General features: G+C 43.2%; 1 protein-coding gene across 2 annotated transcripts in view; it reads left to right on the forward strand.

The window, feature by feature from the left end:
* adamtsl5 (ADAMTS like 5) overlaps positions 1 to 15,272 on the forward strand; it is a 42,256-nt gene that overhangs the window by 5,458 nt on the left and 21,526 nt on the right. For both annotated transcript variants that reach the window (XM_010877565.5, XM_010877593.4), the window contains exons 2-4: positions 8,350 to 8,422; positions 12,843 to 13,003; positions 13,432 to 13,492. In XM_010877565.5, coding sequence (XP_010875867.2) covers positions 8,350 to 8,422; positions 12,843 to 13,003; positions 13,432 to 13,492 — 295 coding nt within the window. The remainder of the gene's footprint in view (positions 1 to 8,349; positions 8,423 to 12,842; positions 13,004 to 13,431; positions 13,493 to 15,272) is intronic.

Consider the following 15,272-nt stretch of genomic DNA (forward strand, 5'->3'; position numbering starts at 1 on the left):
TAAGAAATGTTACTCAGTTTAACCCAATAGTAAATGGTGTTAAACTAAATATTCAAACTTGACGTTATGTTAATGAGTGACAATTATATATTGTGAAGAGGCTATACTGACATTTGACATACCAGCAAATGTACCGCTTGGTGGCCTTTCACGTGGGCGCAGGGGCGACTGGTCATTAGGGTCCAGTTGTCAACAGAAAGAACACAATTATGTTGTTTTTATTTCTCGAAGATTACTTCCTATAATTTATTATCTATGACTATAGCATCTTCCTAATTTGCGTATAATTTGTGTTAGGATTTTATTTCATTGGTCCCTGCTTTGCAGCTTCAGACAGCGTTCTGCCGATTCGAGTTCGCAGTAGTAGGCCATAGGCTAAGCGTGAATGTGGGGCTAGCCCCTCTCTCACAAAGCAATGTACATTGTACATGTGAAAATATGAATATGCAATCTCAGAATGTTAGTGTGATCAATGTAGATCACAAGAATTTGATGCCAAGTGGTGCTGACAGCCGGTAGCCCCACTACAGCGTCATTTCGTGTTTCAGACCTGATTGCCTGTCTTTCTGTCTCGCGCAAACATTAGTCGTCAAGAAGAGCGAGGAGGGTAGATTGTCTTAGCTAGCTTGTTAGCTTCACAAACGCCAGATAACTTGAGAAAATTAATAAAGTGGATTTCATTCTCGAGCACCGGTTTGAAACCCTTCATTTGGAAGAGAAACTTGAAGTAAAGCGACTTGTCATCCCTCAAACTGCTGGTAAAAGTAACCGCGGGTTTAACATGGAGTGGGTTTTTGAAGAAAAAGTGGCTAATAGTTAGCATACAAAAGAAGGCACTCTTTTTTGTTTTCCATGTTTGCTATTTGGTGGAGATGGTACTTGGTCAAGGACGGGTTACAAAGATTTGAAACTTGGAAGGGTAAATGTCGCAGCCCAAGTTGACAGTGCATACAGGCGTTCCATTTAGCAGCATAACAAACAGGTGGAGGAAAACAGGTAAGTTTTTAGTTGGATCATAACATGTATTAAACTGTGTGGAAAATGTGAAACCACACTGCAGGGGCACGACGAGTCGGTGGACTCCCTGAATCCTGGAATATTCAGATGCATCTTCAAGACTGTGTGAGGGCGATTCGAGACTTCAGATGCACTATGACTCCCAGCCCATTTTCAAAGAGAAATCTAGCACTGTACAAAACTAACTGTTAGACATTATGTATGAAGTGTACAGGGAGGAGATAGCCAAGCAAGTGGACGAGACATCATTTGTTGTCATACAGGCAGATGGGACAACTGATGTCTCTTGTAAATCACAAATGGTGGTTGTGTTAGGATACATGTTGCCTGACAATACAGTGACAGAGAGGATTTTGGAGTTTGTGGAAGTCAAAGATAAAACTGGACTCAGCCTCTCTAATAGCATCAAGGGTTTGCTGGAACCACTGAAGCTGGGAGAAAAGCTGATCGCTCAGACTTATGATGGTGCGGCTGTAATGAGTGGAAACGTCTGAGGGGTACAGACGCTAATGAAAGAGACAAACCCATATGCCCAGTTTGTTCACTCCTATGCTCACCAGCTGAACCTGACCTTGCAGCAACTTTGTTCAGCAAGGATGAGCATCCTGCAAGTGTTTTTTGCAGATTTAACTGCTTTTGCCACCTTTTCTCTGGCGCTCCAAAACGTGTTGCGGCACTTGCTGAGGCAACACACAGACGCATTCCAAGGCCACCCGCTGTACGATGGAACTTTAAAAGTAGAACTGCCAATGCAGTTTGGGAAAACCGCGCTGTGCTGCTCCTGTGTATGGAGGACATACACATACAACCAGGATGGGATGAGGTCACCACAAGTGAGGCATACGGCCTGTCAAAAAACTCCGGGACCCAACACTTGGAGCATGGATGCATCTGGGATTAGCAGTGCGCTCACCCGTTTCAAGGAGAATGTCCAGATTATTCGGGAAGCAAACTGACGTTGGAACAGACCAGCCAGGCGACGAGTAACCCCATATGGAAAATAAATATATTTTTGCAATGCAAAATGTATGTAGAATGTATGAATATATGTCGAATACATTTAACTTAATTCAAAATACATTTCAGGTATCAAAATGTATTTCACCTTTTATCATGAAATGTATTTAAAAATGTATACATACATTTGGACAAAGCTGAAATGTATTTAACAGTCAACAATGCTCTCATTACAATTGTAATGTATTATAGAAAACACATTACAAAATGTATTTTGAAGCCCATATTAAAATGCATTTTTCAGGTCCTGTGAAAGTAAAAAGATGAAATGTAATTACCGACGTATTGATTATATCACATTTAGGTGTTGAAACACATTTTATAGATGTGTACATTACCAAAATAAATTTTATCTTAGTCGCAAATATAGTCTAAAGTACTAAGGTAAACTTGGTAATACCGCTACTTTCCTCTCTTGTCAACTTAATCCTGTTTGGAGTAGTGGTTAGTGTGTGGGACATAAAGTCACAGGTTCGAAACACTACTAGGCCGGTTGCGCCAATATATTTGGACATGCATTATAAAAATGTATTAAATAAATTCTTTATAAATCTATTTAAGCGGCCAATTTCAAACATTTTGACATATATTTACCAAATGTATTCAGGAATATATTTTCAAAATGTGTTAGGAAATATATTTTCCAAATGTATTCAAAAATATATTTAAAATACATTTATTTTCCGTATGGGACCAACACAGCGCTGGTGATGAAGGAGGCATGCGACACTGTCATCTCCCAGGTGGAGCAGAGGATTTCACAATGTGACCACCTGATCACTGCCAAGCTGGTTGACAGCTCACTCTTCCCACAATATGTCCTGTCATTCCTTACATCTGAGCTTGACTGTGCGGTGAAACTATGGTCTCTAGGAAACAAGGAAAAGTTGAAGTCTGAGCTGACCACTCTGTACCGCCACACTGAGCTTCACACTGGTAAGACGGCCCTGTCTCTGTTAAGATCCATCCATGAGAACAACCTAGAGGAGGCTTTTGCTGAGACGTCACTCTGCTGAAAATTATCATAACAACACCTACATCCGAGTCAGAGAGGAACTTTTCCACCTTGGAAAGCTTTTCCACCTTCACTCGCAATAACATGGGGCAGCCGCGACTCAACGCATTGGCAATGTTGTCAATCGAAAGCCAGCTGATTCAGCAGCTACATGACTTAATTCCCAAAGTCATCAAAAAGTTTGCCCAGAAAGAAGAACCACTGTGCAACTTTTCTCTTCAAGTGAGCCATCAGCCTTATTTTATCATCCTGCCTTTGTGGTGCGGGTCCGTGCATTGGTCATATTTTTGTGCTGGATCGATTTATATAGAAGTGTCAGTATGTCCATGATTATCTACACTGAAAAAAATTATAAACGCAACACTTTTGTTTTTGCCCCCGTTTATCAAGAGCTGAACTCAAAGATCTAAGACTTTCTCTATGTACACAAAAGGCCTATTTCTCTCAAATATTGTTCACAAAAATGTCTAAATCTGTGTTAGTGAGCACTTTTCCTTTGCTGAGATAATCCATCCACCTCAGGTGTGGCATATCAAGATGCTGATTAGACAGCATGATGATTGCACAGGTGTGCCTTAGGCTAAAATGTGCAGTTTCACTGTATTGGGGGGGTCCGAAAACCAGTTTGTATCTGGTGTGACCACCATTTGCCTCACGCAGTGCAACACATATCCTTCACATAGAGTTGATCAGGTTGTTAATTATGGCCTGTGGAATGTTGGTCCACTCCTCTTCAATGGCTGTGCGAAGTTGCTGAAAATTGGCTGTTAGCGTAAGGCCCTGTAGGTACATTGGTTCTGAGCTTGGTTACATTCCTAATTTAGGTCTGTAAATGTGACAGTGGTAATTTTACAAGTGTGTGAGAGAGAAGGAGAGCAATTACACAACACGGTCTCTCTCTCTCCAGTATGTGTACTACAACACCTGGTAGAAGGAAGCCACTCTGTCGTTAAAAGTGTTTTGTGGAGCCACGCTGTTTGTTGATGTGTTAAATAAACACATAAGTAGCAAGAGGGAGTTTTGTAGCTTTGCTGGTATGTATCCTATATTTTGAAATGGTTTGTGCCCCACCAATTTTTTACAAATAAAAACGTCACTGTGTGGGCGACCCGGGTTTAATTCTCGAGAGGGCAGCTACAATCAACACATTTTATTGTGGGCCGGCTGAACTATGCTTGCCTGGTTTCTGGTTTTTTGCTATATTGTTCATTTTATAGCTTGGCCATATAGCAGCAACCCCCATACCCATATTGGTGGCCCCCCATACCAACCGCACAGTTTTCTTCCTTGGGAAACTTTGCACTCTTAGAGGGTCAAAGGTCACATTCTCACCTGCAATACACTTCAGTAATCATTGCAATATAATGGCCGCAATCTCACTTTGAGTTATTAATTAATGGCGTTAAAGAGGGTATGTGTTTGTGTGTATGTATGCACGTGTGTGGCTAGGTAATGAATACGTTTACCCAATGCAATAGCAAAGGTAATGTCAGAATAAATAAGCAACTTGTCCCATATTGATTAAAGCCATTTTCCTTGCCTTGCCCTGGGCCCTGCTGCTATTGACCTCCAGAAGGGTCTGTGATTAAGGGGGCCAACAGTCATCGACCAGTCCCTCATCAACTCCTACGACCTGCTAAATATGGAGTAGGGGTTATTAGAAAATTGGTCCCCTTCTAAATGAGGGACTGAAAGTAGTGACATTTTCATCCTGTAGCTGTGGTTTTAGGTGGCAGTTACTGCTGTTCCGTAATGAGATTATAATGGATGTACCTTTTATTCAAAACAACAGCGATGCATCAGTCATCACGTCACCATAATAAGAAAGGAGCTTCAGGATAACCTTTTGCCCTTTTTTTGCCCTGTTAATTCAATGTCATTTATTTTTATGTGTAGCTTTTCACCTTCTCACTTGGCCTGATAAACCCCATGCTTTCTCATGTTGTATTGGGGATGGACACAAAACAAACCGATGCATAATCATTGTATTACTCCATGTTTACATCAACGGGTTATTCTTCAGATCCGCATGTCAGTCTGCATTTACAGCCTAAGAGAAAGCCTTTATTGCTTTGAAACTAGCACTTAAGTTCTGAACGCAGGTCAAGAAAGTCAAAAACCAAACTGCTAAAGCCCCTTGGTTAAGCACGGAATTCTCTAAACTGATCCGGCAAAACACCTGCGCTGGTACCCAGCCATGGGCTCTCGAAGTTCCTCTGATAGAGAAACGTGGGGCCAGTGGAATCGGTCAGTCAGGAAAGCAAAGGCAGGTCTTTACAAACTGGTCGGAGTCAAAGTATGTTCAGCTTCAGGGGGATCTTCTTTGAATTGCTGTTATGTGATGCCTCTGTTATAACTAGCTCATCTGAACTCATTTTAAAGGGATAATAAACAAATGCAATATATAAAGAAATGATGGGAACACTTAAACCACACATCGAGTCTCGATGAATGAAATATATTAAAGATCAAGTGTCCGTGATCTTCGGGCCCTCAGGCAGACACGATTCTGTAGTGGAAATCAGTGCATGGGCTCAGGAACACTTCTGAAAACCATTGTCTGTGAACACAGTACATTGCAGGATCCACAAATGCAAGTTAAAACTCAACCATGCAAATAAGAAACCATTATAAACAAAACATTATTTTGCGGAATCATGGACACCATGTCCTCCGGACTAAAGAGAAGGATCATCCGGCTTCTTATCTGCTCACAGTTCAAAAGCCATCATCCATAATGGTATGGGGGTGCATTCTTGCACAAGGCCTGGGTGACCTGCACATCTGTGAAGGTATCATTAATGCTGAACAATATATGCAGGCTTTGGAGTAACATATGCTGCCACCAAGACAACGTCTTTTTCTTGCATATTTCAGTAAGACAATGCCAAACCACATTCTGGACGTATTACAACAGCATGATTCCGTAATAAAAGACTCTGGTTGCTAAATTGGCCTGCCTGCAGTCCAGACCTGTCACTAATTGAAAACATTTGGCACGTTATGATAAAGAAATATGACAAAGGAGACCCTGAACTAGGAAATCAGCAGCTGAAATCCTATATCAAGCAAGAATGGGAATACATTTCATTTTCAGAACTACAGCAATTGGTCTCCTCATTTCCCAAATGTTTACAGAGTATTGTTAAAAGAAGAGCTGATGCAACACAGTGGTAAACATCCCCCTGTCCCAACTTTTTTGAAACATTTTGCTGGCATCAAATTCAAAATGGGCATGTATTTTTCTAAAAACAATAGCATATAACATTTGATATGTTATTCCCCGGTATGTGAGTGTCCCCCAGTCTGACCTGCTCTGATTTGGGAGATGTTAAGCTAACTGTGCTAAACAACCCAGTCTTTAGTCTAGTTTCCACCTGCGCTAGTTTCCCCCAACGTACTACCAACCTCCCCAGTATAACTAGGTATTTACCCCCAGCCCTTCACAGATTTACCTAGCCTCTCCTCGCCCCAGCCCAGCATCCCACAGCCTCCTAATATCCTTCCCAAGTCTCAGCCCAGATTTTCCCATCCTTCTATTGCCCCATATCAGTGTACGGCAGCGAAGTTCCCCCTAGCACACCCCATGTCCCCTCAAGCCAAGTGCCAGCTCCCCCCAGACGTAACCCTGGCTCCTCTAGCCAGCCACATCTGGCCCTGGAGGGAAGGTCTGCCTACTGGAGTGTGAGGGAGATGTGTATCGTTTAATTGGACAGGGCGACTACTGACCTGGAATTCTGCCAAAATTGAGCTCTTGCCCTAGATGTGTGTTTACAAACCTATGACAGATAATAAAGAGGGAGAGACAGGAGAAAAAAGGACGAAGAGACAGAGAGGAGATTGAGGCAGACAGACAGCAGATTGAGGTAGAGAAAGACAGGAGATTGAGGTAGAGAAAGACAGGAGGTGGAGGTAGAGAGAGACAGGAGGTGGAGGTAGAGAGAGACAGGAGATGGATGTAGACAGACAAAAGATGGAGATAGAGACAGACAGGTGATGGCTGTAGAGAAAGACAGGAGATGGTGACTTACAGTCATGGTGTCTTACAGTCATGAGTGCATAGATGTTTATCAGCTCCCTATGGGAAACCAAGCCACAAGTCTGGGGTTTCATGCTCCACAAACTGAGCTACATGGGATACACCCTAGTGCTCTTTAATCCTGACACTTTGACAAATGGCATCCCAAATGTAACCCTGGATGTTCCCTGTATAGCACTGTACTTTTGACCAGGGTATCATTTGGGACGTGTTGTTTCTCAGATGACAGATCAGACCCACTTGACTTGTGCAATTCTCTTAGATTTCCTCAAAGATGGACTGATAGCAGTTAGCTAGCACTAAGCAAGCAGTGCCAGGAAGGTTTTTTCCCCCAAGAATGTCAGAGAAGGCATTTCTGAGAAATCGCACGGAAGCTTTGGATGAGTCAAAGTGACGTTGTACGTGGGTGTGTGTTTGAGAGGGGGAAGATGAAGTGCAGATATCCTGTGTTTCCAGGTTCCTGTGTGTACAGTCCGGTGAGAAATACGCCCCCTGGAAAGTCATTGTCATTTGGACACATGGATATTTGAGCTGTATTTCAAATGACATTTATTGAAATAGGTAAAGCTATCAAAAATCGGCTGGGGTTCTTAAGTTGTCTAGCTTCTGTCTCTGCAACTGCAGATAGGTTGTCATTTTAAATTATAAGTTGGTTATAATTGGCTCACATAAATGTTCAATAAGAGAGGTGGTTTTTGAGAGGGGCCAGACCCTTCAGGCCTTCATGTCTAAATAAGGTTACGTGGGTGTATGTTAAATAAGTGAGCAGGGGACTTATTGGTGGTTCTGTGGCAGAAAGGTTTAATGACGGCAGGCCTGTGAGGTTCTCTAGTCCTCGGCTCCTGCCCTGTCCATACTGGCTTCGGGGGCATCACAGCTTATTTGTTGTCATTATCAATAACCCCTGAACTCTGGAGTTGGGGATCCAGTGCTAAGACATGAAGGCCTGAAGGGTCTGGCCCCTCTCAAAAACCACCTCTCTATTTAAACAGAATTGCCTCTTTCTCTTAGTCTTTCTCATCCTAACTGTATCTCTTTGTCCATCTCTGTCTCTCTCTCATACCCCCCCCCACCCCCACCTCTCTCCCCTACTCTCTCTCTCTGTGTGTTGCTGTCTTTCCACCTGCCCCTCTCTCTCCCTATTCTATCATTCTCCCACCTCTATTTCTTTCTGATTACATCATCGTGGTTGATTCGATGGTGTGGAGAGGAGGTGGGTGTGCAATTGACTAAGGTTGTTTATTTTCTCTGTCTCCTGTAGGTTGTCTCTCTGCCAGGCCCTGACCTTCATCTGCCTGCTGTTCTCACCTGTCTGTCTGTCTTCCCAGCCCAGCGTAAGTCCTCTTTACTCCCTCGCCAGCATACCTCATTAACACTGATGTCCACAGTGCCTGCTGAGGGTTGTGGGGGGTTGTGGGAAAAAAGCAAAATCAGCCTTTCTTAAACCCAATGTCTGCTATTGTGCAGTTTGCAAATACAGAGCAATTTTTATGTAATTATTTTAAATTTGGCTTATACTTAGCCACTTTAGCCCTTTAATTAACGGTAGGATTCTCGCAAACGTGCAGTTTTTAATTCCTTTTATGGCACTCTGTCTAGGACTTGAAAAGGACTGGGGCAAAATGGCTTTTCAAAGTATTGTATTTGATAATTTCGACAGTCAGTCAGTACTTGATGATCATCCCTGACATTGTCATGAACTTACCAATGCCATTCTTTCAGAAGTAAATGTAGTCTACAGATTTTTTATTAGGTGTGTTTATAGGTGTGTTTATTGAGATAACATGATTGTTTCTTATTCAAAGCAATATCTTAAAATAGAGAAATTGTTTCATGTAGAATGTTATTAGTATGTTAAATGAGTTAGAGTAATAGATAGCATGGAAATAGTTCATCCACAAGTTATTTTAATGCTGTCTCTCCAATGGTGACTATAGGAATTGGCAAGATTGCCATGGAGCAGACTGCATATTCAGTGCTCTGGAACTTCCCGCTATTCCTGACAACAACTCCTCTAATGTTTGACTTTCAGGGCTTCAGTTAGAACCCAGCTTTAATCTTTTCTGAGAACGCATGCAACCTTATGGGCCCTGGTCAAAATAACTCCACTCTATAGGGACCAGGGTGCCATTTGGGACACACAGCCCAAAATCCCTGTTCTCCAGTTTCCCCAAGGAAAATCCATGTAATTTAGATAATATACACATCCAAGCACTCTGACCGGTATCAGATGTGCTAACAGGGGCCTGCTGGTTAAGAAGGTTGTGCGGTTATGGAAGAATGCAGTTGATTGGATTGTTTGTGTAGCGTTTGGCGTGTTAATGGAGGTTGAGGGCGCCGTGGTGGCAGGTTCCTATTGGGCGGGTATCGGCTCTACATCTCGTGTGGGCACGCTCTAATTGCGGCGCTGCCACTCGCTTCTCCGGCCCTCTTTCATCACCGTCATGCAGGGCCTGAGGGGAAAGCGGCTTTTTGGACACGCATACACACACCCACACCAAACCCCTTCCTGTAAAATAGCCCCTCGTCCAGAGGCGTGACAAAGAGAGTGACTGGGATGCCCCCTCACGCACCTCTCCCAAAAAAAGTTTGGTTTTTGTTAGCGTGACTTTCCCCCTTGAATTTCTTCCATTCCATCCCCATGCAACTATTTGATGATGGACGCCAAAGCCATAGGCCTTCTTCTCGAGTTTCTCTCTTAACGTTAACACACAAACCGACAGGTTTAAAAGTCTGGCAGCAATGCTGAACTTGAGGATGAACTTACGCTCTTGCTCATGCCATCTTTGTGTTGACTCCGGTCTCTCCCTTTTCTTAAGCCCTCCTTTCGTTCTTTAAAGGCTCTACACATGTCACGTTCTGAATCTGGACCTGGCACGTTCACAACCGTCCTGAAAACGTACATCTTGACCGTCTGACTGGCTTGTCTCAAGACCTTAAGACAAGGTGTCTCCAACACATGCATCTTAAGGAAAACTGGTGCTGGGCTAAGATGCTCTATATGCCAGCCTGGTTTTACATATGAACCATGTTACACATCCAACTTTATATATAAGTCTTTTTTTCCCCTTACCTGAATCATTTGAAGACACATCAAAGTTGTACACTTAAATAAAATCAAAAGTTACTTGTTAGGTTCTGTTTCCCATGCCCATAATTTGTCCTACTTCAGTTTTTATGAAGGCGTGAATAGAAAGGGTTTGAAAAAGGTTTTACCTCTGTTTCATCAGGGCTCCTGTTCATAAAGAATCTCGGAGTAGTCGTGTTGATCTAAGATCTAGTAGAGCTAGGTAGATCACACTATCCATGTGGTCATATTTGATATAAAAGGCTAAAGTTAGAGCAAATATCTACTTCTGAATCTCCTCTTTGGGATTAGTTCTTGCACATGTTTGGAAGGCTATAAACTTCACTAGACTAAAGATAAAAAAGGTTCATACCCAGTCGGGTTATACCAAAGACTAGTAAAACAATTCTTCTCTGCTTGGTCTACCAGCAGTAAGTTAAAAGATTGTGGGTGTGGACTTCCACAGGCTAAAGTCCTGTACACGGGAAGTGTCTTGTACGTTCAGCTGCCTCAGTCTGAAGAAACAGGAGACAGGCTCCCGTCCTGGGGATGGTCTGGCTTGGACATTGCCTACTAACCAAGAGTTACACTACTAACCTCTTTACTCTGTGGGAGTTCAGGACATTGCTGCTTTGCTCAACTTTCCCTCTAAAAAAAAACGTTTCCGGAAATAGATTTGTCTCTGCATTCCCCGAATGCAGCCTTGGGGGGCAGAGGGATAATGGGATAATATGAGAGTTATGGGGTGGAGTCTGGAAAAGTTGAGGGTCTTTTTCATGAATGTAGAATATCAGTCCCTCCCATTTCCAACTGTTATCTGTGCTTATTTATGTTGCTGTGGTGGAAATTAGGCTAACCTAGGATCTCCCTGATATGTAACCTATGATGGAGTGTGTGTGTGTGTGTGTGTGTTTGTGTGTGTGCACATAAATGCGTGTGTGTAATGTAGTCCTCTAGACTTGTGTCCTCCTGACCTTTCACAGCGAGATGCCAGACTTTATCAGTCATACAGAGTCAGACTTAGAGGCCCGATGGGGCCCACTTTCAATCCGGTCCCTCACTCAGTAGGACTATAGGCTCTTACTGGCTCCAGCTCACTGACCTGAATGGACCTCAAATACTGTATACCAGCACTATGCCCAACACTCCCGAGAGCTACTGTAGGGCTATCAGAGGTTGGGATGAACAATATTGCTTTTGCAATTTGAACCCGGGCCTACAAATACCTTTGACATTAGTGTCGACCCGACCGCACTCACAGGTGTCTGCACTTTCATGTGGGTGTGTGTGTTAGTCTGTTTGATTGTGTCTGTTCGTCTTTCCGGCACATATGCTTCTGCTTGAGTAACCTATAACGATGCCCACTGTAGAAACAGGAGTTTGTCATTTAGTGATACGTACTGCTGTGAAATAACACTACATCTGATCTGTATCTAAAGGACTGAAAGGTGTTGAAGCACATGGATTGCTTACCGCAGAAAGTGGGATAACTGCCAGTTTAAATCCACCTCCAGGGAAAAATCCAGGAAGGCACTTGAAAATAACCCTTTAGTTTTCTCCAATCATTTTACAGTATATTGGTTGACTGTGTTTACAGTCACAAAGTCACATTCACAAACCTGCCTTACTTTTCACTGGTTCTATAGCTTGAAGACTTCTGTCCAGCCAAAGGTGCATTTTTAAAACAGTTTAAGATGTGCAGGCCTTAACTACATATCTGTGATATTACATATCCGTGCCATTTGTTCATTATATATATTGTACCACTACACTATGTCTTGAAGTTCACACACATCTCTGTTCTCATCATTTTCAGCTGTCCTTCTTTGTTTTGATGTGACAGAATATCCAATCTGTCGGAGAGGCACAAGGAACAGACACAGTGCCAGTGTTCAGGGCCCTGGGGGGCATTCGTCACCAGCACTTGTGTCAGTGCTGGTGAGACAGCACATCTGTGCTGTATGTTCACACAGCTGTCCCACGGCAGCGTAAGACATGTAGTGTAAGGTGTTGTGGGAGGCGATTTGTTGGTAGACTAAGCCAATTAAACCAGTGACTAATGATGGGGAATTTTTCACAGCTATCTTTTTGGCAAATGAAGGCCACATTTGCGAAGACGTTTCTGGGAAGGAGGTTACCGGCTTACTATCCCCCCTTACAGACACCGGTCCAGTTTCTGCCAGTCCATTTTGTAATTCATCAAACAATCATTGGGTACAACATCCTCAACTACGCAATGAAGCACCATTACTGTATGATATGATGTGATTAGCCGTGGTGCAGTTGGTACATGTGTCTGACGTGTTGAGCGAGGAACTCTGCCTTCATGAACTGGCCCCCTGTCCTCTCCAGTTTGGACAGATTTGGTAGCTTTATTCCACCCAAAGACAATTCTGTTCAACTATTTGGAATGAATTTACTGCACCCATCAAATTTCTCTGTTGTCTCTATACTACTGTTGAGTAGGAAAATTATTTGTTCACTTGTTCAACCCCTAAACAGACCTGATTGGGGGCCTCTATCTTACGACCAGTGAGCTAACAATCTGCAATGGCCTCCTCTCTTCTCTTATGGTTCGGTCCTGTGTAGAATCGATAGCTGAACCTAGATGCTGCTTGTATGAGTGTGAGTCATGGGAATAGATTTATAGATAGTATGTATTCTATCCTTGACCTCCCGTGTTTCAGACTTCCTGGGTGTCAGCGTGGGGTCCTTCGGAGGGAAGTCCAGCACGTGCCCGGCGTCAGCTTCACTACAGGAACGAATGGGCCTTGTGGAGCGGCTGGTCCGTGTGCTCGCGGTCATGTGGAGGGGGGGCTTCCGTGCGCACCCGCACCTGCATCACAAGGTAAGACCCCAAGGGGACGCCCGGTCCCGCCAGAGACCAGCTTCAAGAACAGGTTCGTCCTCAGGAACAGACAGGTGGTGGCATACGGAGCGTACCTGGGAGTCCAGCAGAGGGGGATGCCAATTAGCTCAGCATAGTAAGAGGTCGATGGGTTGGATGTTTGACTGGGCTGCATTGTCTCTCGCATCTCCTTGTGCCGGCTCAATCGTGGTGGTTGGCTGGAGAATGCACTGTCAATATGGCCATGGGGAAACTGTTAAAACAGCTGAATGAATCTGATTAATTAAAAATTTTTATCACAATGTTCTCAGTAAAATGTACAGATTCTCTGCATGATTTGTTTTTTGTTGTGTGTTTCTTTTGCTGGTGGTTCTGTATATATTTGATTGTTACACCTGATATTAATTAATGACTGATCTCTGTCCCAGGAACCTAGCTGGAGGGCCATGCTCAGGAGACCCAAGACAGTACAAGATCTGCAACACTAAGGTATGTGACAATTAAATTACATCATCGCACTAGGCTTTGGTTGGATTTGTCTAACAAGACTCAGGCTTATTGGGTCAGTACAGCATGTCTAACAAGACTCAGGCTTATTGGGTCAGTACAGCATGTCTAACAAGACTCAGGCTTATTGGGTCAGTACAGCATGTCTAACAAGACTCAGGCTTATTGGGTCAGTACAGCATGTCTAACAAGACTCAGGCTTATTGGGTCAGTACAGCATGTCTAACAAGACCCAGGCTTTCTGGGTCAGTACAACATGTAGAATATCATACAGCAGAGTGATGGTCAAGCTTATATGAACGTCCTCTAGGCCACTGGAGTTATTGTTTTACCTAAAGCACCTCATTAAAATTGTTGCCAAGAAAAGGAATGAGTGTGTCATTTCATTCACTGAAGTGTTTTACCAACGCCTCTGACTCATACTGTAAACCTACGTGAAATGTTGGCAGGACAATGGACAAACTCTTCAGAACAGGGAGTTAACTAAAGCAAAGTTTGACCTGTGACAACCTAGCAAGCAAGCAAGTTTATTTATAGAGCACAATTCATACATCGAAGAAATTCAATGTGCTTTACAAAGAAACATTTAAAAATATATATAAAAATACAGTAACATAAAAACAAATACTCAAATGAAAAAATCAAAACAAATGAAAACATCCTAATAATAAATAAAACAATAAGAAAACTTATAAAGATAGAAAATGGGATAAAAACATAGGAAGCTATAAGGCTAAACAATGTAGTTAAGTTTAAGTGCTCAGTCATAGACAAGTGAATAGGCAAGTGTTTTTAACCTGGATTTAAAAATGTATACGTTTGCTGCACGTCTAAGGTCTTCTGGTAGTTTATTCCAGTTGTGTACAGCATAAGTGTTAAACGCAGCATCTCCATGTTTAGTTTGGACTCTGGGCTCTACTAGCTGAACTGTGTTCATTGATTTAAGAGCCCTGCTTGGTTCATATTCTTCAAACATATCAGAAATATGTTACAAGACCACTGATAATCTCCGTCAATCCGGGGTTTCCACGCAAGATCTCACCCCGTGGGGTCAAAATGATCACAAGATCACAAAAATCCCAGAACCACACGGGGGGACCTAGTGAATGACCTGCTGAGAGCTGGGACCTAAGTAACAAAGGCTACCATCAGTAACACACTACGCCACCAGGGACTCAAATCCTGCAGTGCCAGACGTGTCCCCCTGCTTAAGCCAGTACATGTCCAGGTCTGTCTGAGGTTTGCTAGAGAGCATTTGGATGGTCCAGAAGAGGATTTGGAGAATGTCATATGGTCAGATGAAACCAAAACAGAACTTTGTGGTAAAAACTCAACTCGTCGTGTTTGGTGGAGAAACAATGCTGAGTTGCATCCAAAGAACACCATATCTACTGTGAAGCATGGGGGTGGAAACATCATGCTTTGGGGCTGTTTTTCTGCAAAGGGACCAGGACGACTGATCCGTGTAAAGGAAAGAATGAATGGGGCCATGTATCAAGAGATTTTGAGTGAAAACCTCCTTCCATCAGCAAGAGCATTGAAGATGAAACGTGGCTGGGTCTTTCAGCATGACAATGATCCCAAACACACCGCCCGGGCAACGAAGGAGTGGCTTCATAAGAAGCATTTCATAATCCTGGAGTGGCCTAGCCAGTCACCAGATCTCAACCCCATAGAAAATCTTTGGAGGGAGTTGAAAGTCTGTGTTGCCCAGCGACAGCCCCAAAACATCACTGCTCTAGAGGAGATCTGCATGGAGGAA

Source organism: Esox lucius, chromosome 2 (assembly GCF_011004845.1).
Source record: "Esox lucius isolate fEsoLuc1 chromosome 2, fEsoLuc1.pri, whole genome shotgun sequence".
Classification (NCBI taxonomy): Eukaryota; Metazoa; Chordata; class Actinopteri; order Esociformes; family Esocidae; genus Esox; species Esox lucius.